Source organism: Clinocottus analis, unplaced genomic scaffold (assembly GCF_023055335.1).
Source record: "Clinocottus analis isolate CAN_PGR_092001 unplaced genomic scaffold, fCliAna1.0.p SCAF_24, whole genome shotgun sequence".
Lineage (NCBI taxonomy): Eukaryota > Metazoa > Chordata > Actinopteri > Perciformes > Cottidae > Clinocottus > Clinocottus analis.
In genome coordinates, this window is record NW_027175976.1 from 4278851 (window position 1) to 4305341 (window position 26491).

General features: G+C 45.5%; 1 protein-coding gene and 1 long non-coding RNA gene across 3 annotated transcripts in view; both read right to left on the reverse strand.

Moving 5' to 3' along the window:
- Nucleotides 1–4491: 4491 nt before the first annotated feature.
- On the reverse strand, nt 4492–8013 carry LOC137794141 (uncharacterized). The gene is made up of 4 exons (XR_011078280.1): nt 7956–8013; nt 6769–6942; nt 5936–6045; nt 4492–5361 (listed from the first exon to the last, which is right to left on the reverse strand). It is a non-coding gene; the product is annotated as an uncharacterized lncRNA (long non-coding RNA).
- A 3605-nt stretch (nt 8014–11618) lies between these two features.
- Nucleotides 11619–26491, reverse strand: part of LOC137794096 (rho GTPase-activating protein 6-like) — a 50529-nt gene continuing 35656 nt past the window's right edge. For both annotated transcript variants that reach the window (XM_068590708.1, XM_068590709.1), the window contains exons 2-14: nt 25162–25321; nt 22066–22137; nt 19663–19811; nt 19426–19554; nt 19114–19309; nt 18932–18987; nt 17940–18090; nt 17680–17828; nt 16468–16647; nt 15452–15543; nt 15111–15361; nt 14917–15000; nt 11619–14455 (exon numbers count right to left, since the gene is read on the reverse strand). In XM_068590708.1, coding sequence (XP_068446809.1) covers nt 13857–14455; nt 14917–15000; nt 15111–15361; nt 15452–15543; nt 16468–16647; nt 17680–17828; nt 17940–18090; nt 18932–18987; nt 19114–19309; nt 19426–19554; nt 19663–19811; nt 22066–22137; nt 25162–25321 — 2268 coding nt within the window. In that variant the 3' untranslated portion in view covers nt 11619–13856. The remainder of the gene's footprint in view (nt 14456–14916; nt 15001–15110; nt 15362–15451; nt 15544–16467; nt 16648–17679; nt 17829–17939; nt 18091–18931; nt 18988–19113; nt 19310–19425; nt 19555–19662; nt 19812–22065; nt 22138–25161; nt 25322–26491) is intronic.

Consider the following 26491-nt stretch of genomic DNA (forward strand, 5'->3'; position numbering starts at 1 on the left):
CAACTTCCCCCAAACTAAACTTTAGATAGCAAAACCTTTTTAAAACATCTGCCCCTCCGTCCTCCAATCTCTCTGTGGTATTTCTGAGTGGCCTCGTACCATCCCTAATAATGTTAAACCACGTTGAATAATGCATCGCTGGTGCATTCCTCGCAGTCGGGTCATGACAGAAGCCGCTCGGTTCCACCGAATGTCAATACGTAAAGCAAACCAAATTCAATGGGGATTTACAAATCTATTGTGATTTATGTTCCAGTTGGTGGTAAAAACAAACACCATGGACCGAGTTTGCAAAGAAATTGTATTGGAAAAGTGTAGAAAATCCATCTCACATAACATATAATCCTGATCTATTTTTAGAAGTACTCCAATCATCAGGAAATCTAACTTTGGGGATCCAATCAGTGTAACTCACTTATTACAAAACGGCTGAAATACTGGCGGCAGATTTTTAATGAACTTGACATTAAATGCTTCATGGCCTTTAGTTGGTTTCCACTAATGTCTTTTCATAACGTGTAATTAGACACGGACTTTAAATAATGTGTGCGTGCAAAGGTTCCTAACAGAGGAGATGAGGATAACGGCCTCAATCAGTGTATTATCTCCGCTGCAGACGATTAAGAAAGCTGGCGATCTAATAGCCGCAGAATTAGATGTGGAGCTGATTGCACATTGATTATAAGTGAATGAGGGCAATGGGATGTCCAACATGCAAAGGGACTTGAAAGAGCGCGGGGAGATTTTGTAAACGCAAAGATGTGTCAGGATGTATTTTGCCCCTCAACTCTGTTCCGTTAATTTCACCTAATCTTGCAATGTTTATTGTAAAAGTGAGGTCCCGCCACAGTTAAAGCACATTACGTCTCTCTCTGGAGGGCTCAACCTTTAACGGGGTCCAGTCAAAGTCCCACATGCGCATTCGCCTCACGAGGGCTGAAATCTTTCCACTGATCACTTTTTTTGTAAAATAGCCCCCAAGGACAGAGGAAGTGAAAAAGGAAAGATGCCATGGAGGAGCCGTTACACTTCTAACCCTGCAGAACGTCCACGTTTTGTCCTTTTTCTGGAACAAATTGGTATATGTTCACCTGTTTTATTCTGTTTAATTATTATGTATTAATCTAAACAAAGAGTCTATTTGCTAAAGTAACATCTGTCATTAAATTCTTCTTAAAGCTTTAATCCCACAGAGGCTTGTTGAACCATATTATGACCAAACGGTATGTTTTTTTGTTCACAGCAAAGCCACTACAGCATGAGCAACACCTGCTGGTGAGTGTTCGACACATGTGTTGCTGTGAGAAATCAAACTCCTCCGGAGCCAAACAACCACAAGAAGAAACCGGGAGGGAACAGAGGTGATGTGACATCAACACAGAACACGTCCCTGCGCCCAGAAGGAGAGGTGACGGGATCTCAGCAGGGCTCTCTTTTGGACGACGGTGGCATCGCAGGACTCGAATGTGCGAATCGAAAACCAAATGGCCAGCTGTGATGATGTGCCAGAGACGAACTACAGACGGGGCCTCCTCACTATCGCAGCGCTGCACACAGCCCAGCGGAGGGTTTCGACAGAAACCAGCTGGCGTCCACGCTCGGAGGCTGATCCGCTAAAAGCCCACTTGGATGCTCGGTTCATCGAGATTTTCAAAAGGGCCCGAAAATAAAATCTGCCCGACGACGTTTCCGCGAATGTTTGTATAGAAATGCACCTTCTGCAAACACGGCTGGAGATGGAGTCCAACTAAAAGTGTAATTTAAGGTTCATCAATGAAGACGCTGCTGTTCGTTCACACCACGACACATTTTAAACTGAGCTGATTTAGCTGACTAATTTAAAAGCCCCAAAAGCGAACTCCTCATCTGCAATTTATAAGCCAAATCATTTATTCAAGCTACTATAATTTATTCATGTAGATTTATCAATGACTAACAAAGATCTCCCAGTTTCTCTCTCCCACACACCGTGTGAGTCGCCAGCCGCGCAGATTTGACAGGCTACGGGGTGAAATTACAGCCGTCAAGGACGCCAGTGTGATGTCCTCCACATCTGGCTTCAAGTGTGCTCTGCGTATGTCCTTATGTTATGTGTAGCGGGCTCATGAAATGTCCCTCCTGAGCCACCGCAGGGCCGAGTAAGCCTTAGCCCCTCCTACTTCCTGGTTTCCAATTAGTCTGGGCCTGTACATAAGTCACACCATGAGATGCCTCCTCTCTCTTTGACCCCCAGGCTTCGGTAAGGTGTGGACTGAAGATGTATTTCCTGTAGTGTTCACCTTGTTGTGCTTTAATTCTAGGTCCAACTTCAGGGATTCCTGCTTCCTCGCAGAGCTTGGTGCATGGCTGTTGACACTCGCTGCCGCTGCTGTTTTGTTTGAGTTAATTAATTCACTTATGTTCGTGGTTTTGTTTTATTTGCTTCTGTTTTGTGCCGCTTGGTTTTGTTTTGCATGGTTTGTTGTTTTAGTTCTTCGTTGTTAAGCATGCAAGGATATTAGGGTATATACCTTTTTTTGGTTGTTTTAACCTCTTTAGATGTGTTGGGACGTCCTGTGTTTTTATGATCTGTTTAAGTGTTGCTAATAAATGTTATATTCTTCGAGGTGATCATTTTTTGTCTCTTTAAGCCACATGGATCTTTTCTATACTGCAGGTTCTTTAGTCTCAATGTAAGTGCAGCAAGAGACTTAATTAGAGCCGAGCAGGGCCCGGTGCTCGGCCCGTGGTTGCATATGCATGGAGGTGTAAAAGCAGCTTGTGCGTTGCCGTTTGGGCCACTTGCAGACTATCAATAGCCTCAATAGGCCTGTTTTTTTTTTTTTAGCCTTATGATTGCACCTGGGCCTGGTATATTTAAAACACCTCGAATCACGAGTCTCTCGGCGCTGAGGAAGGTCAGTGCGTCTGACGCGCCGGAGGGAATGTTTGCAACACAGCGATCAGAATCAGTGGCAAAGAAATCGGTTGCATGACGACACCGACACGGGGGAAACCATGAAGTATGACCTCGTTCGGAATCCGCTGGACTGGAATTAAAGCAATTGACCGTGAATATGGCAGTATTTTCTTTTTATAGAACAGGGCCATGTGGGTAATTGATTGGTCAATTGCTTTCTATAAGTATGAGCCGCTGAGAGGCTGTGGGTGGGTGTTAATATGCATGTGGACATGTGTACAACGTGCCAGAGCGCTCCTGAGGGCAGATCAACCGTGGTTGGGTGGCCAGCGTATATTTGATTGTTCTCAAAAGATCATTGTTTGTTTCCATCTATGGCAACACATCCTTGTTGATTGATACATGAAGATAAACCTGGGATAATAACTGATTTTAAGGAGACAAGCATATCTTTTTGTATAAATGTGCAGAGTAACAATCGCTGTCTTATGTGTCAGATCATGTGTAAAAAGAAAAAGAAAAGACTGCATGTCCCATAATGCACCTCCAGTAGGCCAGTGCAGGCTGCTGATTGCTTTAAGTGGCAGCAGCTGTGAATGGAAGGTCTCAAACATTTCAGCTGAGACAGAAGAGGAGTCAACTCGTGGAACAGACAAAGGAGCCTCTGGTAATGTATCTATTTATTTTGTTGATGGAAACTGTTTAAAGTTTATTTGCATGTTTGTATAACTTTGTGCTTTTTTGTGTTTGAAGGTTTTCAACCTAAATGGACCAACCAGCCAACAATTGAAAAAGAATAAGTGAAACAATAAAGTTGGAGCTTTGTTGGAAAGAGTTGTCCCGTGTGTCTTCTGGACCAAATGTACCAGCCAGTCAAGTTGGGAAGGAGTTGAAAAAAAATACATAGGAACTTGACACCCACACACGCATATATATGTTACATTATTGGATCACACTTTTTTTGTGCAGAACTTTACTTTTTTTTGTGTGTCCCTGTTCATGAAACTGGAGTGTCTGTTTTTAGACAGTGTGTGAATGGGTTGTTCAGTTTTATTTGAATAGTGTATATGTAATAAAACATTTTTTGAATTCTAAATTATAATTAACTGCTTGGCTGGTGTTGAGCTGTTGTTGGTGAAGTGTAGACCCTTCTACTTGCCAGTGCAGCGTTTATACTGGAAGTTTATATCCCGTCACGAGCGGACTGCGCAACTGCATCAGAGCTGCCGCATGACGTCATCAGGAAACAGACTGGACACCCGGACGCTGTTTGCTGCAGCCGGCCATGTCAACCATCACAACCTCAAGAGTGTCCTCCCGAAATACCATTATAGCAATGCTTAGTGTATAAAGATACAATGAGCAATACTATTATCATAGAAATACTATCATATTTTATCATATAGCAATATTATATTTTTGAGCAATATCGTTATCTTTTAGAATTTGTGCATTATTCATTTATTACCTTGAAGTTATTGTAATTGTGTGTTAGCAGGACGGAGCAAAATAAGCTCTTCATTGTATAGAATAACTGTCTGTTATCTGTGCACATCAGTAAAAACATCTTGACTCTTGAATGTAATAAAATGTTTTTATATTAAAAAACCTGCTGGCAGTTATTAATGCGATCACAATAAAGATGATGGAAAAATAAAGTACACTCACGACATACTCTCCATGAACACTTAAACTCCTCTATCATGATAAACACTTTTCTATTAATGTGCAGAATCAGTTAATGATACAAAATCCAATCAACATAATTTCTACAGAATAAGACTCAACAAGTCACCAGTGGTGGAAAAGGTTGTTATAACTTTTAGAGAAATACAACTAGTAATACCGCGGTAGAAATATAGAGGTACAACCTAAAGTAAAAATACATGACTACCACCAAAACGTATTTAAAGTACCAAAAGTAAAAGTACTCAAGGCAAACTTCTAGTTTATGACCAAAAAACAGAGGTTATGACCAAATATCACCAAAGAACAAAGATAAAGGTCAGAGCTAATAGTGTGATGTGATAGACAACTGTGTTGCAGACTGGAGGTTATGGGTTCAAATCTTATGCAGGTCAGTACTTTTAGGTTCAACACCCAAATGAAGAAGACAAATACACGCAGAGAACATGTTCAAGTCCGCGGGAAGTGGTGGCGCAGTAACAAAGCTCCCGTTGGGTCAAGCGCATGGTCCCGGGTTCGCGCCTCAGATGTGAACCCCATCATGATCCGCGAAGGGAGTCAGAGGCATGAGCCTCCTCCCCGGTTTCCAGAGAAAGATACGGAGAGGGTTATGAGTTTTGATTGCTCGACTCGTGAAAAAAAGACCAGAAAAAAGCAACAAAAAAATACACAGTAACAGGGTTCCCTCTTTTTATTACATACAACATATGTCACATGTAGATCTACATGTCACATGTAGATCTACATGTGACATCCGGATCTGCCGCTTCCTCAGGCTGTGAAAAAAAACAAAAACAGAACAGTTAGTTAATCACCAAGTTTTGAAATGACATATTCCAGCTGTACAATACTTGAAATTACATTTTGAATCTTGACGACAGCAATACAACAAAGCTCAAGGATAAAGGCTTCCAGAAAACTATTTCAAACAGAATGAGAAAACCGTCCTGCTTTGTACGTGTCACTATTTCTACGCTATAGCACAGAGATAGTGACACGTGTGTGTGTGTATATATATATATATATATATATATATATATATATATATATATATATATATGTATATATATATATATATATATATATATATATATATATATATTTGTATATATAGATATATATATATCTATATCTATCTATATCTATATCTATCTATATCTATATAGATAGATATAGATATATATATCTATAGATAGATATATACATACATACACACAAAGACAAAGCCCCAGATGACAGTGAGTCTCTCGAGTGGCAAAGGAATTGCCATTCATGAGAGGGAACAGTAAAATTGTGTGGATAAAAAAACAAGTCTGAATTTGAAAACAGTGACATATGCCCAAAACTCACCTGTGAATTGGACCTCAGGAAACATGGCGAGGTGTCCTCGGCCATTCACCACCTCTTCAGACACGTTCTTCTGGGAGGACGGTCATGGATCCACAATGCCATCCGAAGACCTGGTTGACACAAGACAAGAGGAGAGGAAGCTATAAAAACAGATCCTTACATTCGTAAAGTAAAATTACAACGCAGTCTTGTTTACACTGACCCCTAATATGTCCATGTTTATGGCCTTGAGATTTTACTGCACAGTTTTGGACAAAAGTGACTTCAAATTCAGCTTCAATGACATAATGATATTCATAATGTCACAATTTCCAATATTCAAACGGCTTTAAAAACAGATCATTACATTTTTAAAGTAAAATTACAACGCAGTCCTGTTTACACTGACCCCTAATATGTCCATATACGTGGCCTTGATACTTTACTGTACAGTCTTGGAGAAAAGTGAATTCAAAGTCAGCTTCAATGACATAATGATATTCATAATGTCACAATTTCCAATATTCAAACAGCTATAAAAACAGATCCTTACATTTGTAAAGTGAAATTAAAACGCAAGTCTTCTTCACACTGACCCCTGATATGTCCATTTACATGGCCTTGAGATTTTACTGTACAGTTTTGGAGAAAGGTCACTTCAATGTCAGCTTAAATTAAATCATGATATTTATAATGTCACAATTTCCAATAAACGTGTACACCTTCCGACACATGTTCTCTTCCTAGTGGAGCTGCCCAGGTTTACTTGGTGTCCCATTTGATCCCAATCTCTATTTTAAAAGTATGTACATTTCATGCGAGTCTACGACAAGAGGTGCACGACATCAACTTACTTGCTCTTGGTGTTGTAGTCCCAGATCTTGTCCAGGAACAATTCCTGAATGGGGTCAAGCTCCTGGGCCCGCTTGGACAGGACCGCGGACAGCCCGAGGTTGTGGTGCAGGGTCACGGCGCAGCATAGCACGGCGCGGCGTGGAGGACCACTGGGATAAACAGTGAAGCGCCATCTGAAGAAACAACAAAGTCACACGGTCACGTTGGTCACGGTCATTTCAAAACAAGATTTCAACCATCGCAACCTCAAGAGAGTCCTCCAGAAGTAGCATCAACACGGAAACTTTCTGACAAATTGCAATGTTGTAGCAATGCATGGTGTATAAGATACAATGAGCAATACTATTATTATATATCTTATTTATCATAGCAATAATATTGTCATATTATCATAGCAATACTATGATGATATTTTATCATATCATAGCGATACTATTATATTTTATCATATTTATTATAGCAATACGATTAGCATATGAATACTATTCTCATAGCAATACTGTAATCAGATTTATCATTGCATGACTATTATCATATTTTTGTGCAATACTGTTATCTGTGCATATGACAGTAAAAACATCTGGTGTAGCGTCCAGTCGCTACACCATATTAACGTTAACGAAAATTACATTTTACATGAGAAATTATCTGCCAACTTAAAATTTATACTGCAAATAACGTGACGTGCTTTATCAATTAAATGAAGGAAATTCATTCTTGAATGACTCATTCACCTCTCAAACTCGTGACGTAGCACAGAAGGACGAGCTGATGGTTAGGTGAAGCAAATTAACGTTAGCTAGCATTGCTAACGTACACAGCTAGTTAGCTAAGCTACAGCTCAATGTCTTTGAATTGGCTTACATTACACACTTAACACGTACCACGACGTATTGTTACTAATACTAATAGAGTCACAACACCATCGTGCAAAGCCATTCGAGCTGCTAAGTAAGGCTGAGTGTTGTTTGCTTTAATAACACTTTACTAGCTTTAACGCTTAGCACCTGCTAACATGCTAAGATAGCTTTAGCAACTTGTCCTCTATTGTGCTACGAGAAGTCACGCTAACGTAACACTCACTAAAGATAAGGATAACGCATTCAGCTGTATGTACGGTTGTGACGAATTGGACACAGTTACACGTTTAATAGCATTTGTTTTAAAACTTGGTGACGCTACTCACCTCGGGTCTGACACATTCAGTACAAGAACATCCGCATGTGGATGACCGCGGTGGATTGTGGGACTGTTGTGACGTTAATGGACGTCAATGTTGCACCTCCTATGCGCAGCGCTACGCATATTTAGGTTGACCTCACGTAACACCACATTATCCCAAATCGACCAAATTAGATATATGCGAATACATATCTTGAAATCTAGATAACTTTTGAAATCATGTGTTGCCGTTTATCTTGTAATAATCACTCCAGAAGGCACAGAGTTATGGCTGTTTAATTAACCATTGGAACACATACACTTGCTTTTTTAATTTGGACTTCTTATACTGCAATTGTAGTTATCCCAGACATGCTACCTTTACTGGATTCCATTTGCATCATGGCATACAGTAAATCATGGCATCAAGTGGAGGTGAGGATACTCCAGAGGTTTCCTCTCCTCTCACCCTCAGGGTGAGGCAAGTAAACAATGCACTGTTCACCCAGCCTTTCTCACGCGCACACTTCAGTTTTCAAGTGGAACAACTTGTTCTTGCATTTATGAGATTATCATATCCACAGTAGCAAATAGACAAACACATGAACAATGCAAAACAACGCTCTTGCCTGGGGTGTCTCGCCTATTCACAAATCACATGAAAGACCAAAACCAATCATTTATTTGAACCTTCTAACACGCATTACGGGATGGGATTGGGGCTCAGTGTTAAAGACGGTGTGGTGAAGCCAAAGCATTGCAAGATGCGTTGGCTTTTTGTTGGCAATCAGAACATTCCTCATGAACTACACTTGATTGAATGAAAACAAGCTGTCATATTTCCCACACTCTTCCATCACTAAGAGCAGACCATATTTTGTTTACGGACATGCATGGGTACCTAACTCCCCCTAGCAGTGGGGCTGAACTAGTGTACTGGCAATTACAAGTGTCTCTCTGTGGAGGAGTTCATGCATACCTTTTTGAGCATGTGCCTTTTTCTGGCAAATTGTCTTTTTAGCTCGGCCAACTGGATAACGTTACTCCGGGCCAAGTCATTAGCCGCTGAAATAAGAAGGCTTTGTTTTGTTGTCATGGTCCACAAAATTCTATTTAAAATCCAGGCTCCCGTCCAGGAACCGACAAAAGGGGACAAAAGGAAATGGAAGAAGCACACTCAGAGTACAGTATCTTAAACAAAGTGCCTTGGCGCTTTCACTGATCACAATTAATCAGAACCTCCTTGAGCAGGACATGACATGCTCGTTTCTAAACATCACAGTGCACAGCAAAAGCTTTAATTGGTGCTGTGAGTGATGGACGCTGGAGGGGTGGGGGGCATTTCCTCCGATACATAATCGGAGCAGGGGAGCAAAATGGAAGAAGAATGCAACTAACTCAAAAGTCCTGTGCTTTCGATGTGCTGCCTGTATCTCATCGTGACATCCAAGGAACGATTCTAATTACTTTCCAGAGTTTCCAGACCTGATCAGAACTCTGATAAGCTGCTCGCAGGAGGAACGACTAAATTGCCTTGATTCTCATTATCCCCTCCCCCAAGTTCATCGGGAGGAACGAGAGAAAGCGTTGGTACTGCACATCATCTCTTTCAATTATTAGCTGACTCCCATCTGCCAGTCTCGCACACTCTCAGTCCGTGTCCCCTCACCATCACAGTATAGACGCCCAAACGCTCATCCATTACCTTTCCCAGTGTGTCTAATGGTCTGCTAGCAGCTAATTCCACTTCTCCAGGGGGTCTGTGAGGTGATTTAAAGCGCGATCAGGCAGGGCTGAGGAGAATTGAAACCAAAAGCCATGAAATCTTTTTAATCGCCCTCTTTTTATTTCACCCGTTTCCTTTTCCTTTTTACTCTCCTTCACCAAACCATCACCAAACCTGTTCCTTTTTATTTTAAAATCTTTGTTACAGGCATACCTGTATTTGTCGCTCCCATAACTAGCTTTGTTTAATTCAGCCTTCATCCGTTGTGGTGATATGAAAGGCAAAAAAAATGAGGCCTTGTATCTGCTTCACAAATCTATCCAAGGCTCTCGACTGACCTCTAGTGGTATAGAAGTTACACTCAGCACACCACACATTATCTGAGCTGTAAAATATTCCTGGAATTTTCTTTTCAGACACACACATTTCATTCAGGACATATGCTCGAGGACTGAACAAAGATACTCCATCGAGGAGCCAAAAAATCAACACATCCTGTACAGGACCCCCTCAACAAGTTCTCAGCTTGCGTTTTTCCCTCACTGTGACATCATTATTCCATGAGAGACTCAAATAGTAGGAATTTGTTGACTTACGGGTGAAATATTAGAGTGCACCTTTCCTGTTCAGGAGTTAAAAAGGAACAGTCCGAGACTTGTTGACTTGCTTTTGGCTCGAGACGTGCGTGTACTTTTCTGCCTCTTGTTATGTAGTTTTTTTTGGAGATGAGTCGTCTGACGATCTTGACATTTTCACATCGCTCCCTCGACCACTGCTTCTATTCTTTGCCCCACTTTCCTCGCAGACATGTATTTTTCAGGTGTGATGAAAGGGCTTTGTGCACTCCGGGCGATTTCTGAAGGTGAGAGTTTGAAACTTCCTGCCTCACTGTGACATTTCCAGTCGAGTGAATTTTTTTGTTTTGTCCTTGCAGCTGAAGCCAGAGGCACCGCCATCAGGGCCTAAAGGACATGGCAGACAGAAAATGACATCGTACACACACACACACACACACACACGCACATACATTTTGTTCCCATTCAACAAACAATTACATTTTGAGGGGAAATGTAGATTTTAAATACGAGATCACCAATAAGATTGAAATGAGTCTAAAAAAGCGATGACGTCTGCGATCGATTAGAAAACACCGGGCCTAAACTTAATGAAGAAGTTATTTGAACAAATTTCCCCCAGAGGATGAATAACGGACACTACTGTTCAAAAGTTTGGGGTCACCTAGAAATGTTCTTATTTTTTAAAGAAAAGCACCGTTTTTTTTAATGAAGATAATCAGAAATACACTCTATACATTGTGAATGTGGTAAATGACTATTCTTAGTGGAATTGTTTGGTTTTTAATGTAATATCTACATTGGTGTATGGAGGCTCATTTCCAGCAACCATCACTGCAGTGTTCTGATGCTACATTGTGTTTGCTAATCGAAAAACCCTTGGGCAATTATCTTACACAGCTGAAAACAGTTCTGCTGGTGAGAGAAGCTATACATTTGGCCTTCCTTTGAGCTCGTTGAGTATCTGGAGCATCACATTGGTGGGTTTATTATACTCTCAAAATGTCCAGAAACAAGAGAACTTTCATGTTAAACTCACCAGTCTGTTCTTGTTCTTTGAAATGAAAGGATACGCCATGCCAGAACTTGCAAAGAGACTAAAAATGTGCCTGGGTGACGGCAAATTCTTGAACGCAATGACGCACTTTTGAGCTGTGTTTTGTTGTAATATACAACGAAAGTGTGTATGACCTGAACCGCACTGTTAAATGTAACAGTTTGAAACTGTGACTGTTATTAGGGAGTTACACATTCCCCTTTTTGGTTGAGTTGTATGGGAACGCGACTGCATATTACATCCTGTACAATAACAATATAATGTGACGCAGTGAATGCGACCGTTTCCCCCAAAGCATTGACTTCAACAGCCCGTGTAAACTGGATCATATTTAATTCCATTTTAGCATATTGAAGATGACACGCAGTACAAAAGCAATTACCAGACATTCCATTACAACTTGGACCCAGTAAATCCCACCCAAAAATATCCACAATAAAACACCATTACACTAAGTGTCTCTTAGCTTCATAGTGAGGTCAACAAGACAAACGTGGTCTTGTTTTGGGGAGACAAAGCCAGGATTATTCTCCCCTCTTTTTTTCTTTTTTTTCCCTCCTTGAATAAAAATTGTTATACTGTATTTATATATTACAACACTCAACAGAAAACAAAGTTATACAAAAAAAGAGAAATTCACAAAATATGAACCTTGAGCAATGCATGGAGAAACAACTTTTAAGAGCAAGACCTGGAGCACGTTTATCTCCTCACAAGGATGAACCGATTTTCACGACACAAAAGGTGCACATAATCTCGAGCTAATTGTTTCTAAACCGGGCTCAGATGGATCTCCATGGAGACGTGTGGGAAGGAGCAACATGCCTGTACACATGGTCTGCCGGTAGGTGGCGCCGCGAGGCTGAACACCAACCCTTCCCCTTCTTGGCACTTGCCAGGCTCTCTTCCACTGACAAAGTCACGTCGGAAATCGACATAATGCTGACGTGGCTTGAAATATTACACCAGAACATTGAGAAAATGTGAAATATTTGCCAGCAAATACCCACTTGACTGACGTTGGGGAGGATTTGGACTGGTCGGTTGTTGTTGTGTTTAATTCTTTTCCCAATCTAATTCAGCAACAATCCTGGAATTGAAATATTTGAGCAAAACTTTTCTTTTATTGATGAGCACCACAATCTTTTTGTTTGATTTATTGTTAGAGCCGAAAACCTTTATTTGACGGGCTCAGGTGGGACGTTCAGTCGAGCGTTAGAGGTATGATAACACGGGTCAGTCGTGTGAACACTGAACTTGGGAAATGTAGTTCCGGACTGTAGTTCATACTTTCTGATGATGTAACCAGATGTCGGCCAAATGATACATTCAAACGAGGCTCAATCTGAGGAAACCAAAAGGACGGAGTTTGCTATATCAAATATTTGCAACTTGAGAAAACATGTTATAAATTTGATAATTTATTTAGACACAAAACAGTTTACCAGATTCTCTAAATTCTTCACTTCTAACTTCTCAGAAGGGATTCTTAAAGCCTATGAATTATTTAAAAGTCCTATTTGGCATACATCCAACCCTAACACTGGTTCCTTTTTGTACACTATTCTGTATTTGTTTGCACATGCTGACGTAATATTTGGGCTATTTGGGCTTCTTTCTTATTCCAAACACCTGCAAATGTCACGAGCATGTGAGTCTCTTTTTCCCCCAAAGCGAATAACTGGATGAAACGAGCACAAGTGTACGATAAATATCCTGAAGTAACGAAAGAGACTTTGGCACATTGTTCCCGCCGTGCAGCGGGTGGCAAGAGCACAGATTTCGCAAACTTACAGCCAAGTGCTTTATAATTAGGTCAAAGCATTTTTTTTTTGCCAGACGTGAAATACTGTATCCTACATTCAATATAAAAGACAATTCAGCAGCAACATTTTGATTGGCAGTTAAAGGGCTGACTTACTTTTAGCAGATTGGCATTTTACATATATATCGTGAATGTTTGTGTGTATATATACATCAAAAACGTAATCGGACAGTAAAGTAATCCAACATTTGATCTTTTTAGGCAAGAGTGGCTGAACTGCAATACCGGTCCGAACACAGAAATTCTACACTTAGCAGCATTTACTAATGGGTCCATGTTAGTGTCAGTACGGTGAAAAGTTATGAACTGAAAGTACAACAAACTACAGAAACAAATGTGTCCTATTGTTCTCCGTTGAGATCTGGAGTCTGAAGTCACTGTGAGTATAAAAGAAGGGGCGTGGCAACACTGTGGGAGAGGATAGCTTTTTTGAGGTATTTCTGGTGGGCATCAAATCAAAAACATAAAGGGCAAAAAGAAACACGGAAGCAACATCCATTTTAAACAGGAAATACTAGTGGCTCTTGGATGTAAAAGTCTGTACAAGGCAGCAGCTGCACACGTAAACGACAGCGCCGCGGCGCCCGGGATGCGGGAGAAGCAGGGAAGGGGTTCATGGAAAGGATGAAAGGCGGGCGGAGTGAAAACATGAAATGAAGGCCGGCGGGGTGAGAGGGGGGGTTAGGGCTGATTGTCGTTGGAGGGTGTTTGATCTCGCCGCCATGCCATCAGAGTCTCTGAGCTCACACCAGCGTCTCCGGCAGTGTGTCAGAGCTGTCCGCGGACAGCAGCTGCCAGATCTGCCACCGGTCCCTCTGCCAGTCCTGCCACTCGGGGCCCTGCTGCGCCATTTGGCTCTCTGTCGGCGAGGCCGAGTTGCTCTGCGCCGCGCTCAGCCTCCCGTGCTGCGCCGGCGGCGGGGGGGCCGCCGCCGCCGCAGGTGAGCTGTGCGAACCGGCCAGCCGATGGTGGGCGGCGTAAGGGGGCGGGCAGCGGCTGTCGGCGCCACCGTTACCGTCGCTCAGCCCGCCCTGAGGTCTGGGGGTCGGCTTCAGTGCGTGTCCGCTCGCTCGGTGGAGCCCCCGCGTGCTGTTGAGGTGCGGCGGCGGAGGCGGCGCCGCAGCAGGGTTGGCGTGGAGCTGCGGGCGAGGCGACGACGCCGGCTCCACACGGGGGCCGGCGCACACCCTGCTGACCGGCGGGTGGGGCCTGCACTCGCCGGTGCCGGGAGCCGCCTGGCGCCGCTTGGGCATGGCCTGATGCTGCCTGCCGTCGCCGTGGAGTCCGTCGAGACCTTCCTGCGAGCTGCGGGAGCTTCCCTCGGACATGTTGCCATGGGAACCTGGAAACGGAGCATCGACGACATCAGCGGATTTAATTATAGTTTGTTGAATAACAAGGGACACACGCGTCACGAGCTCGTGCTTGACGTCAAAAATGCTCTGATTGACGAACCTTTCGGTGGCCTTACTGAGTCCTCAATGGAAAGATGGAGATAGGGAGAGAATACACTGCACGTTTAATTTAACTACTCTTTTGGGGTGATTTGGGCTGAATATAATACATCTACTGCATTTGAGCATTTCATTTGAACTCTTGTCAGGTCTTTATTCAGAGGGTTGTTGTGTGATGACGCCATACAAATGACCCTCACACGTTTACAGTCGAGACGAAGTGGAAAATTCCATTTTTAATCCGAAACATCCCCCCGCACCTCCTCCCTCACTGGGGAATACGTCGCGGTCCAGAAGGCGACGAAGTCCCAGTGAAACGGAAGCTCAACCGCAACAAAAGGCGGTTTACCTGTGTGCGCGTGGTCCTTGAGGGTCGGTTTCAGCGTGGTGTGCCACGTCCCCCAAATGTTGGCGTGCTCCTCTGATATCGCGTCTGGCGGTAGAAAAGAAAAAAAAAGGGGGGGAAAGGAGGGTGGGTCAAATTCCTTCTTCATGGTAAGCCAAATAAAGGCGAGACCAGATATGAAGGCTCCGATCCGTCACCTTTGCTGCCCCAGGTGTCGCCCCCGGGCTCGGCGCCCCAGCCGGCCACCTGCCCCACCAGAGTGTACTGCTCCGGGACGCAGAAGAGCGGCTCGCCGCCGGGGCTCCCCGGCTCCCCTCTCCGCTCGCTCATGACCGGGGAGTTGTTGTCGTAGGGGGACACCTCGCCGCTGGACACCTTGTTGGAGTCGCTGGAGGAGCGGCGCTCGCTCAGGGAGAAGGACTCCTCCGACTGCAGCAGGTCGGGACTCCTGCAGGAGGATTTACGGAAGGTGTGAGAGAGGCCGAACAAACGCCTCATGTGTTCAATGTGTGTGTGTGTGTGTGTGTGGGGGACTCACTGTGAGGCTTTTCTTCTCAGAAGGTAGTCGACCACATCTGGATCCGTCTCCAACAGATTCATCAAAACCTCGTTCTGCAGGTCAGGAGGCACCTTAAAAAAAGATGTGAACTATTAACAAAACCATTTCTTTTTTTTTTCCAATGTTCTACTGCAACGCCTGTTTTAGATCATACCTACACAGTTAAGCTGCTTAAGACAACTTAACAATTACCACACAGTTATATTCCAAACAGCAAACAGCGTTTTCTTTCCATAAATCGCATCAGCCTGTACTTGATTTCTATTATATGAAACGCCACCTTTTCCATGTACTTATACGCGAATCCAACCTCGTCGAAAACACATCTCCTTTGCCAGGGCACGTCTTTAATCTGATCCCGAGGTAATAACCATCATTTTCTGCTGGTTAAACACGTGGATTATGATGAGGACCACGGCCCAAAGCACGCACCGTCAAACGCTTTAAAAAAGAAGTTACGAAACAACTTTCAGATGCCATTCACAGAACCTGAGCTGCCTCCAAATCTGTTTTTACTCACCAAGACTGAGCAAGTCGCTTCCAATTCACTTTAAGCGATTAATAGCTCTCCATTGGCTTACTGCAGGAATGTGAGCCTCGGTTGAACGGCAGCGGCCGACTACAACACGTCACGCTTTGAGGTTTCGGACCTTTTCGGACCTTTTTTTTTTTTCGAGCCGGCTTTTATTTTGGAGGGAACAACTATCGAGCGTCGCAATTAACATGAGATGTTATTGCCGGCGAACTGGCGAGCTTCTCCTGACATTCACCCGCAAGAATTCAGGTATGACTCGGACCCAAAAACACACCTCATCCATCTGTCATCGTTTAGTATTTTCTCACTTCCTTTATTGACTCCGTTGCTGTGTCTTCTTTCTCTCCGCTAAACTGTTTTCATGACCTAAGACACAAGCGTTGTTGCTAAGGGTTCGGTGTGTGTGTGTGTGTGTGTGTGTGTGTGTGTGTGTTTAGCGGAGAACGTCCCGGCGACTGACCATGAAGAGGGTCTGGAAGCTGGCGATCATCCTCTGCAGCACGGCGATGACGGCCGTGCTCTCCTCGGCCCTGGCCGAGCTCTGGACGCTGAACTCCTTGTCGGAGCTCTTCTGCTTGTGGAGCAGGTTGGGGCCGAAGATGGTGGCCAGGTTCAGAGAGGTCATCTTGTTCCCCGTGATCTGCCCGTCGGACGGACAAGCAAACAAACAGTTAGCAATGCTGGATCAGGCAATGCGGAGGGGAAATGACATCACGCGGCGCTCTGAGACGTTCCCTTTCCTCCTCCGGCTGCCACTTCCATCTCCAGCCTCCATCCCTCCTTTCATGCTCATTCCCTCACCTCTTTTCTTTGTCACTTTGAGCAAAGGAAGGATGACGAGTGGCACATTGGGGTTTGTTAACACTGCAAGTGATGGAGCGTATGACAGCTGAGTCTGATGGTACCAGGGTTGGGTGATGGCGTACATCCTGTGACGCAATTGGCATCAAACGGTACAAGCCCTTCAAAGCTTGAACGTCTATTTTTTTTTTTTTTTTGGACTCCCAGCCCCCCGAGGGGAGAGACGGGAGCCACAAGGGGCCAAAAGTACACAAGCGTTGTTCCAGTGCGAAACGCTCCGACTTCCTGTCACGATCTCAGATACAGAGGAGTCGTGGAGTCGTGAAGGGGAATATACACACACACACACACACACACACACACACAGACACACACGTCAATGTTTGAGTCCGTTCTCATGCATACGCACGGATTTGAGAAAAAAAAAGACAAAACACACTTCTTACTGCACACCAACACACTTCTCCCTCACACTTGAACAACACACACACACACACACACAAAGGGGTGAGATTGACACACACACATGCATCAATCCATGGTGTGGGAATAATTAACGACGACTAAAAGGAGCGTGGGAGGTGGATTATCATTCAAACAGTCACAGGCCATGATGTCACTTCCTGACCTCTATTCCCCGCGTGTCGACTATCACAGGTCCAAAACGCAACAGTTGTGTTTTCTATCTCCAGACATCATCCGACGCCGACTGAAACTGATTCCTATCTGACTGAAACTGATTCCTATCACTTCCTCGGTCATTTACGCTCAATGAGATTGAGACAGAAGGCGAGCAAAACACCGGCGAGCTGTCCATAACCCTGTTTTTTGATTTTTTTTTTTAAATTTAAAAAATCAAAGAGTCGCTCACCTCCTGCCTGTGTTTGTCCTGCCGGTCGTGGGCGTGGTCAGTAACGGTGGACAGAAACTCCAGGAGGCGGTGGAGAGTATCGCTGTTGCATGCTGGGAGCAGGTAGACGAGCAGCTGAGTGACATTCTGCTGCTCATCTGGATCCAACACTGCAGACGCATATTGGTGTTGAACACCCAAAATGTGAGAAAAGAGGAACGGAAGGAAGAAAACAAAAGCCACATGGAGGTTATTTGTGTAAAAGTGAGGGTGACGCTCACGTGTGGTGTTGATGAAGGCCGTGTAGAGCTCCTTGGTGAGCAGCGGGTCGGGCATGTCCCTGAGGAACTCCTTCAGCAGAGCGGCCACGTCGTGGACGCTGTACTCCTCGTCCAGCTGGACGTCAACGCCGCGGTCGAACTCCTCGCGCAGCTGCGGCCGCGTAATGAAGAGAAGAGGGGAAGAAGGGAGAATCACAAACAATCCTCCACACGCCGCAATGCGCATTGTGCTCTGGGTCGCGCACACACCCGCACGCTCCGACGTCCTGTTGGTCCTCCAGGTGACCCGGTGGACTCAAACTAGTTGGACCGGTACGCACCGTAATCTCGGATCTGGCTTTTTGGAGGACTTCCAGGGAATCAGTTGCTGATATATATATACGTGTCGTCTGCTCAGCGCTTATACGCTTTCACAACATGATGACGCTGGCAGTTGACATTTGGATTGTGTCAACACGGACGGCAGAGACTTGCCGCGAGTAATGAACAGATGAAAACAAACCGCCGTATAGTGGTCAATCTGAGCAGAATTAACATATCTGCGTCATTATGTACGGTCTATTCCGACTGTAGATGTTTACTGATCAATAAAAGTAAAGATGTCAAAGGTAATTCTCTTCCATATGTGCGTCCTCTGAAATGTCACGAAACAAAACGACGCTTTGAAAGGTCAGTAGACACAATCCATGTCTCAGGGACACGGTGATGAAATCAGAGGAATTGGTGACACAGTGCACCCTGTGCTGCGAGTCACAGCACCTCTCTGAGGGGTCGGTCTTATATTAAATTACGATCTAATGAACCAAGTGACACATTTGAAGGTTGAAGACGTGTGCACTACGTGTGCCCTTTTGAATGATTGAAAAAGTGTGACCAAATTATGCTGCCCACACCGATTGACCCACTACAGGCTTCCCCCCCTGGTTTACCTTCACTCAAGGGATTCGAGGGTGAGAGATAGAGAAAGTCACCAAAACACCAAATGACCTCACCTGTCGGACTCTCTTCTTGGAGCTTCCCACTCTAAAGATCCCCACAGTCTGCAAACCTGAGGGAAGAAGGAGGAAGGGAGGGGTGTGGGACAACAACAACCTCAAAACCAGATCGCAATAGCCGTCTCGAGCACCTGTCGTAGTCGTATGTTGGCGACCACGGGGGGGAAGACGGCGCTCACCGTATTTCTCGATGTGCTGACAGCAGCTGTCGACCACCCGGGGCACCTGGCGGTAGATGGGATTGAGGCTCAGCCTTTTGTCCCGGTGCTTCTCCTTTTTGTTTGGCGTCTCGGCCGGCAGTGAGAGCTGCAGGGCCTCCAGCAGGCGGGACTGGTTGTCGTCCAGGTCCGTGATGGAGTCCACGGACATGGCCCCCTGGAAGTCAACCGTGCGCGTCGGTCAGACGGGTTCAACTGACAGAACAAGCCACCTGGTCCCAGGGCCGGTGGCTCACACCGGGGGGTTTGCATTATGCCGCGTGTTACTCTCACCCTCCTGCGCGCTCGGGGCGCCGCCTCGGGCGTGTTGGGCGACGTGGACTCGTTGGCCGTCTCCGATGTGGAACTCAGAGAGGAGTTACTGCTGGATAACTCCTTATTGGACGGCCGCTTGGTGGCAAACTGCAAGACAGATGATCCAAGGGGTTGGATTTGACAGTACAATGTGCAGTGTAAGATATTTATCCTGAAACAAGCGTGAATATGGACTCCAATGAGAGGAGGCTGGACCTGTAAAATGGACGAGACGAGGTCGGAGGAGTCCTTGTGCTCCTCGCGCTGCGGCGGGTCCTGGCGATAGCCGTCCTGACGCTGCCTGTGCGCCCTGTCATTAGCGATGACCTGGGAGAGCACGATACTGAAGGCTTGGGGAATGCATTCTGGGAGGAAAAAAAAAACAGGGCGGGAAAAGAAGAAGAAGAGAAAGGGAAGAGGAAGAAAATAAAGGCAGGAAAGAAAAGGGCATGAGGGTGAAAAGAGAGGAGAAATAAAACTGCATTAGTTCACTGCGAGAAGGGAAAAAAAAGAAAAAGAAAGCTTTATTAGAAACGTCTAAAAATAGCTCATAGATCTTAGCAACGTGGACATCAAACGCACATCCAACTAAACACATTACTTCTGTCGGAGCTCGCCTTTTGACACGCGATAAAAGCATCACAACACAAGTTCACCGTGCCAGTTAAAGCTCGTGGAGCACTACTACAGTGCATCTGCTTTCCAAAATAAGACATCACAGTTGGAAGTTGGAAAGCGTGACCAAGACAGACCACTAATTCTAGTGCCTTCGACCAAAATAACACAAACCCCCCCATCACTCGCTCCCACAAGCAACAACGCCAATGCGCTCCGTTTTGAGAAGCACGTGTATGCAAATCGCATCGCTTTGGTCCGTTTTTTTAATTTATTTTTTCGCGTGACACGAGGACGCCATTTGTTTTTTGGCAATTAACTTGCGACTGGGTGTAAATGTGTGTTGTGCTTCAGAGGGAAGAAACGCTTTCTTCGAAGAATGGCGTCCTGCTGGGCCATCGCAGGCCACATATATTTAATTATTTAGACGCCCGGCAACTGAGAAAAAAAAACAAAACAGTCCAGCTGTTCAGTAGATGTGTGTCCGTGTGTGTGTGTGTGTGCGCGCGTGTGTGTGTGTGTGTTTGGAGGAAAACAGAGGGAGAGAAAGCGAGATGCATTCCACAACCACAAGTGGAAGGCTGTGTTCATGAACAACATGACCACTAACGCTGTGACACAACGAATTTGCTCTGCAGCCTCAAAGCGTTAACAGGGCTTATGTAACACACACACACACACACACACACGCACGCACGCACAGACGTGCACATATACACAATCTGGATCCCATAACGTACAGTACTTTTTCCAGCGTGATGCCGAGCTCTTCACGGTACATCCACTGCCAGACCACATGTCGGATTTTCCCAAAAAAAAGTCGACATTGTCCAGGCCCACAGCGCCAGTTTGGGTTTTCACTCGTTTTTATTTTAAGGAGTCGTTCTTATTCATGTCCACGCAGTGTGTTTGGACGTGTTGTAAAACCACGCAGAAAGTCAGGAAAGTAAAAATGACTTGACAGGGCAACGCCAGTGCCAGGAAGTGTTTTCCAGAGCAGTGTGTTAATCTTAACGTTGACTGACAATTGATTACACAATTTGAGGGATAAAAGAAGGAAGATTAAAAAAAAAAAAAAAGGACCCAAAAGCAGATTTATATATTAAATCTTATTTGCAAATACAGTTTGAGTGCGGTCTGGTCACAGCAGCTCAGATAACTGCATCAAAGGAGTCGGCATGCTCCTCTCTCTGTGTGCCCCCTTGCAGAGGAAAGGCTTACAGCCGGCTCCAAAGTGAAAGTCAGGGCTTTGTATTCAGAGGCTGTGAGAGAGTTTTAAACTTAGAATCCACTTCTTCTTTTTTTCCCCCCCCCCGTGCAGGTTAGACCACGTGTACATCCGACCACATCTGCTCCGGAGGGCGAGAGCCGCCGCCGCCGCCGCCACCCGGACTCAGAAATGTGGAGGCCTGGGAATAAGTTTGCCTTTCAGCGTTATCACAAACCGGAGGGAAATATAATCAGAGTTTCGGCTTCGGTACAATGAAATGTCTCTGATTGGCCGATGCATGCGCAGGCAACACAGCCGTGACGTACTGCGGCAGCCTCGACGTCTTATATCCAATATAAACACGGACAGCTGCTTTCTCGTACTTATCGGAGGAGTACATAGTGTCCAAAGTTGACGGTAAAAAAAACTTTTTCTCCAATTTTAATAACGTGCCGACATATCCACATGTGTTTGCTGCTGGGATCAGCGGCAATTCATTTTGCCTGCTGCTCCTCTTTGACTGAGATTGTCTCCCTGCCAAATATGCTTTGCTTAGTGCAGCAGAGTGGCTGCTCCTCAGAGCCAGTCCCCTTACAAGGAGTCCCTCCACTTAGGCTAAATATAAACTGTCAAAGCCCAGTAAACAGAACGCCTGTTTTTATAACCTCGCTGTTCACCTGCCCGAGGGGGGCGGAGCCCACCGCCGTCTCAGCGGGGGGGGGAGGGAGGGATGTGACAAAGCAGAGATGGAGAGAGGGAAAAAACCCCGCGACCCGGCAGAGAACTTGGCGTACCTTTGTCTTTACTCTTCTCTTTTGCCAGCGAGTCCAACTTCCTCCTCAGCGACTTTTTCCTCTTCTGTCCATCTGCGCCGGAAAAAAAACAAGAAAGTAAATCACCTGAAACAAACGGTTTCCATATCGGCCGCATCTTATCGCGCGTATTATATCTAATAAGCGCACGTTGGGAATGCAGACGTAAATTAGCCACGGGGAGGGGGTTGTGGGGGGTGGAGGGCTGCCTGAACCCAAAAGCCATTGAAATGAAATGTCAGACAGGTTCAGGCTCGGTATTAGCAGCAGGAAGAATCTATTAAATCACTCATATTGTTTATATGCTCCAGCTAATACGTGAGGACTTTCCTCCTTTACAAAATAATCCCCTGCGATGCCACGTACTCATTTTAAATGTCTGTGTGTGTGTGTGTGTGAGCGTGGACGCTTCACATCCGTGCTCTGAAAGGAGGGAAGCCACTTGTCAGCTGTCGACATGACAAATGGCTCCCGAACTCGCTGATGGATGACCCGCATAAAATCTGGGAAAAAACGTGGCACATGCAACTTTCTCAAGTCTCCGAGTGTCAGCATGTCAGTTTTGTGAAACCTCAGCGGCTTTTACTGGCGTCCTTCGCTCAACCCTGCTGTTGAGTTGCCGTTGCGTCTCAAACCAACTCTTTTTACACGTCAGAGCATCGTGAACCCGCCGGGACGAGCCTCCGCTTTCGGTCTCCCGCTTCAGCGGCCTCGGTTTGAACCCCCAGATGTTCCTCTCGGCTGTATCCAATGAGTCACTTGCGGCGTTCAGGAAACTTCATCCGGCCCCAACAGCACGCGCGGCGGTAGAAGCCGTTACGTCAGGGAGCAGCTTCGGTTTCCCTCGTGTGTCCCGCCCGATCGCAACGAGTTCCACGAGGCCCCGGTTCTTTGATAATCAATTCATCGCCGCCGCCGCGATGTACGAGAAACGTACGTGTCGTTTTAAGACTCTCGGCCCCGGAGTCGGAGGCACACGGGGTGGAATCGTCGGGTGTATGAGGGAGAACTGGGTGGGAAACGGTGAGGAGAGGGAGTAGTGGGGGGGAGATGGGAGATGGGCGAAAGAAAGCAGATGTTGTGATGGAGAGTGAAGGCAGCGCGAGAGAGACGGGAGAAGCAGAGATAGGAAATGGTTTGGATTTTTGACAGATGGCTCCCAAAGCTGTACGGAAATCCCCCGAACCTCCAAACCTTCCCAGTCTAACTCCCAGGCCGGTTGCGCAACCGGACTGATCTGCTCCTTTGCCGCGGCGGTGCGCCGTCCTCCCAATCCGTCTTTGTCTCTCTTTTTTTGGGGGTTCTATCAATCTGCTTCTCCTTCTTGAAGAAAACACTAGAAACATGACCCCTTGGCACTGGGAGGAATATGAGAAACAGCAGGGCCGGAGCAAGAAAGAAAGAAAGAAAGAAAGAAAAAAACAAAAAGGCCACATTAGCGGCGCTGAAGTAGCACACGCACAAGAAACTCTTACACACGAGTTGAAATATTTCTCGAGCTCGCACATGGGGGCTGTTAAGGGCTCTGGAATTCATAAGCAACGCAGACAAGTACGCATTAAATCATGGTAGGGAGAGGTTTAACCTTCAGCAGGAATGCAAGGCCCCGGTTAATCCACTGTACTGCTGCGGCCACTCCACTCACATACAGCGTGGGGGGAATGATGCTGCACGCGTGCACGATGTGCATCCGCGCGCACGGGGCTCTTGAGTTCTGGTTTAATGCAAGTTCGGGTCTCATTTCGGTCGATTTATGAGGACAATACTTTGAACCGAGAGGTCTGTAAAACACAGCTGAGTGAGTATACTAAAGTGGTGTGGGGCGAGAAACAAGTGTTGGTTGTGAACAAGTCGACTGTTTGAGCCAGATCTTCAAAATCATTGGATCCAAACCTGAGGGTCAGGACCCCCCCAGGGGGTCGGAAAGAGACCTGGACGGTCATGAGATGAACAGGAATGTACAGTATGTTTTTTTTCTTGACTTTCATCTACTAATCTCACTAATTGGATAATTGTACCTCAAGCCTCTGATATATATATATATATATATATATATATATATATATATATATATATATATATATATATATATATATATATATATATATATATATATATCTCCAGGGCCTCAAAGTGCAGCAGGTTTCCTCATCCAAACGAGTCTGGCTCACCTGAGGATTTCATCGTGTAACATGAAGTTCAGTTTACTTAACTCCTCAATCTGTGAAAACAGTCAAATAATGTTTCCTGTGTCTCCGGTGGGAGCTCTCGAAAGTCTGAGAAAATAAGGCCGATGAGGTCATCTCAGTTTTTGGCTTCAGACCCCCTGCTTTTTTTTTTCTTTTTTTTTTTTGAAAGCAAGCCTGTTACAAAACTGCGAGCAGAGAGATACGGGCATCGACCAGGGATGGGAAACCTAACAAGAGATGCTATTGAGTTGCATTTTGAGGAAAAAGAGGATCCATCGCATTTGGGTGTAGACGTTGGAATATATGAGTCTCTGCTGATTCCAATACTACTCATCCAATTGACATTTTGGGTATGGGCGGGCCCGGTGGGAAACAAACCACCGCAGTGCCCGTGGCCTGCTAATAAGTCTAATTTTGTAATTTTCCGGACCGGTGTTCACTTAATGGTTTGCTTTACGAGATCAAAACAGGGGCGTGTAGATTTGAGGCGATGGAGTGTGCATGGTGACAAGCGGGGTGACTCTCGGGCCTCAGTTGCAGCGGAAAGGCAGTCGCGTGTCAGGGGGGCAGAGGGGAAGGGGGAGGGGGGTAACAGGAAGCACACCATCCCAACGCAAAAGTATGGTTTACATCTAAATCCATGTGCTGCCACTACTTCCCCGAACATAGCCCACACACGACTTCCCTTAAATCCACTTGACGGACGACAAGAGGATGTGGTCAGAGGCTCGAGCGTTGGCTTTCATTTACGGGGGACACTTGGAAGTAAGTTTGCACAACCAAACTCAAGTTCAGGATCTCAAAAGCCGACGTTGTCTGGAGAATGCCGATGCCCTCCCGCTGCAAATTGTTTCGCAGCTTTAAATTAGGAGCCCACGCGTTCTCCCACCTTTTGGCATGGTAATCTGACACCCCAGGTCATAGTCCTGGTGTAATCGGGTGTAGGCTACTTCCTGCAGCCTGGCCCTCTCCAGCTCCGACAGGCTCTGGATGGCAACCGGCGCCAGACGCACGCTCCGCCCCGACAGGCTGCTCCAGGTGTAGTCACCCTGAGGAGAGGGAACACAAAGGTCGGCCGATCAGAATAGAAAACGTGCACATAGCATTCACGGTGTGCTTTCATTTCACGTGATGACCCCTCGCCCTCACCACTGCTTTCCATCGTGAAAAATGTCTTTTTGAGTTTTTTATTCATCTTCAGTCGCACATTAAGTATTCCCTGGACTTGGTGCATGTGAAACTGTGTAAACCCTTGCCCTCTGCATTCTTTGAGAAATAAAAAAAAGGATTAGAAGAAGAAAAAAAAAAACACAGATTTTTATATGATTCTCATAGATGATGGGAGTAGATTATACACAACCAACACTTGCAGTCCAATAAAATACAGAGCCTGTGTGTGTGTGTGTGTGTGTGTGTGTGCAGCACGGTCCTTTTGCAACATGAGAAGAACTGAACGTACAAAGTATAAAGTACACAGACGTAGACAGGGGGGGGAGAGAGAGAGAGAGAAGAAAAAAAAGGAGCAAGTGAGGACATGAAGTGGCCTCGCACTGATGGATTTGCAATACGCTTTCCACACACGTAACCGCCGTCGAGAATGCATACGTGGAGGAGATGAGGGTACGGCGAGGCCAGACCGTATAGAAAGCAGCCCGAGTCCCCGCGCTCGTTTCTCATCCCCAGACAGGTTTACGCGGCAGCTTTGCCTTTAATCCGTGATCAAGGTGGAATCGAATGGAAGTGAATTGTAATGAATTGCTGCAGGACCAGAGAGCGCTTTGGCTTTGATGCACATTTGAGTCCTCTGAATCTCTGGTCATGCATTCCTGTGTGTGTACTGAGAAGAGAGGTCAGGATGAGGGAGAGGTTAAGGAAGAGGGGGAAGACAAAGAGAGGACAGACTGCTGCAATTCATCTAATGCCTTATCCAGACAGTGGGCTTACAAGTGCACACTAATGTGTCTGTGTTTATATATATATATATGGTCTTTATTCTCTGCTGCCGCAAGCGGAGATAAACCATTTTACATCAGTTGATATCTTTTGAACAAAATAATAAATTGCATTTCACCCCGTTGCCCTCGTGAATGTTTATTCTCCACGTTTTTGAACTTTCCTCTCCTGATTTGGTCTCCATCAACAACCTTTTCTCGCAGTCCTTCCTCCCGCGGTCGACCCTCTTGTTATTTGACCCCGCTCGGTGCGGCGAGGCAACGGGG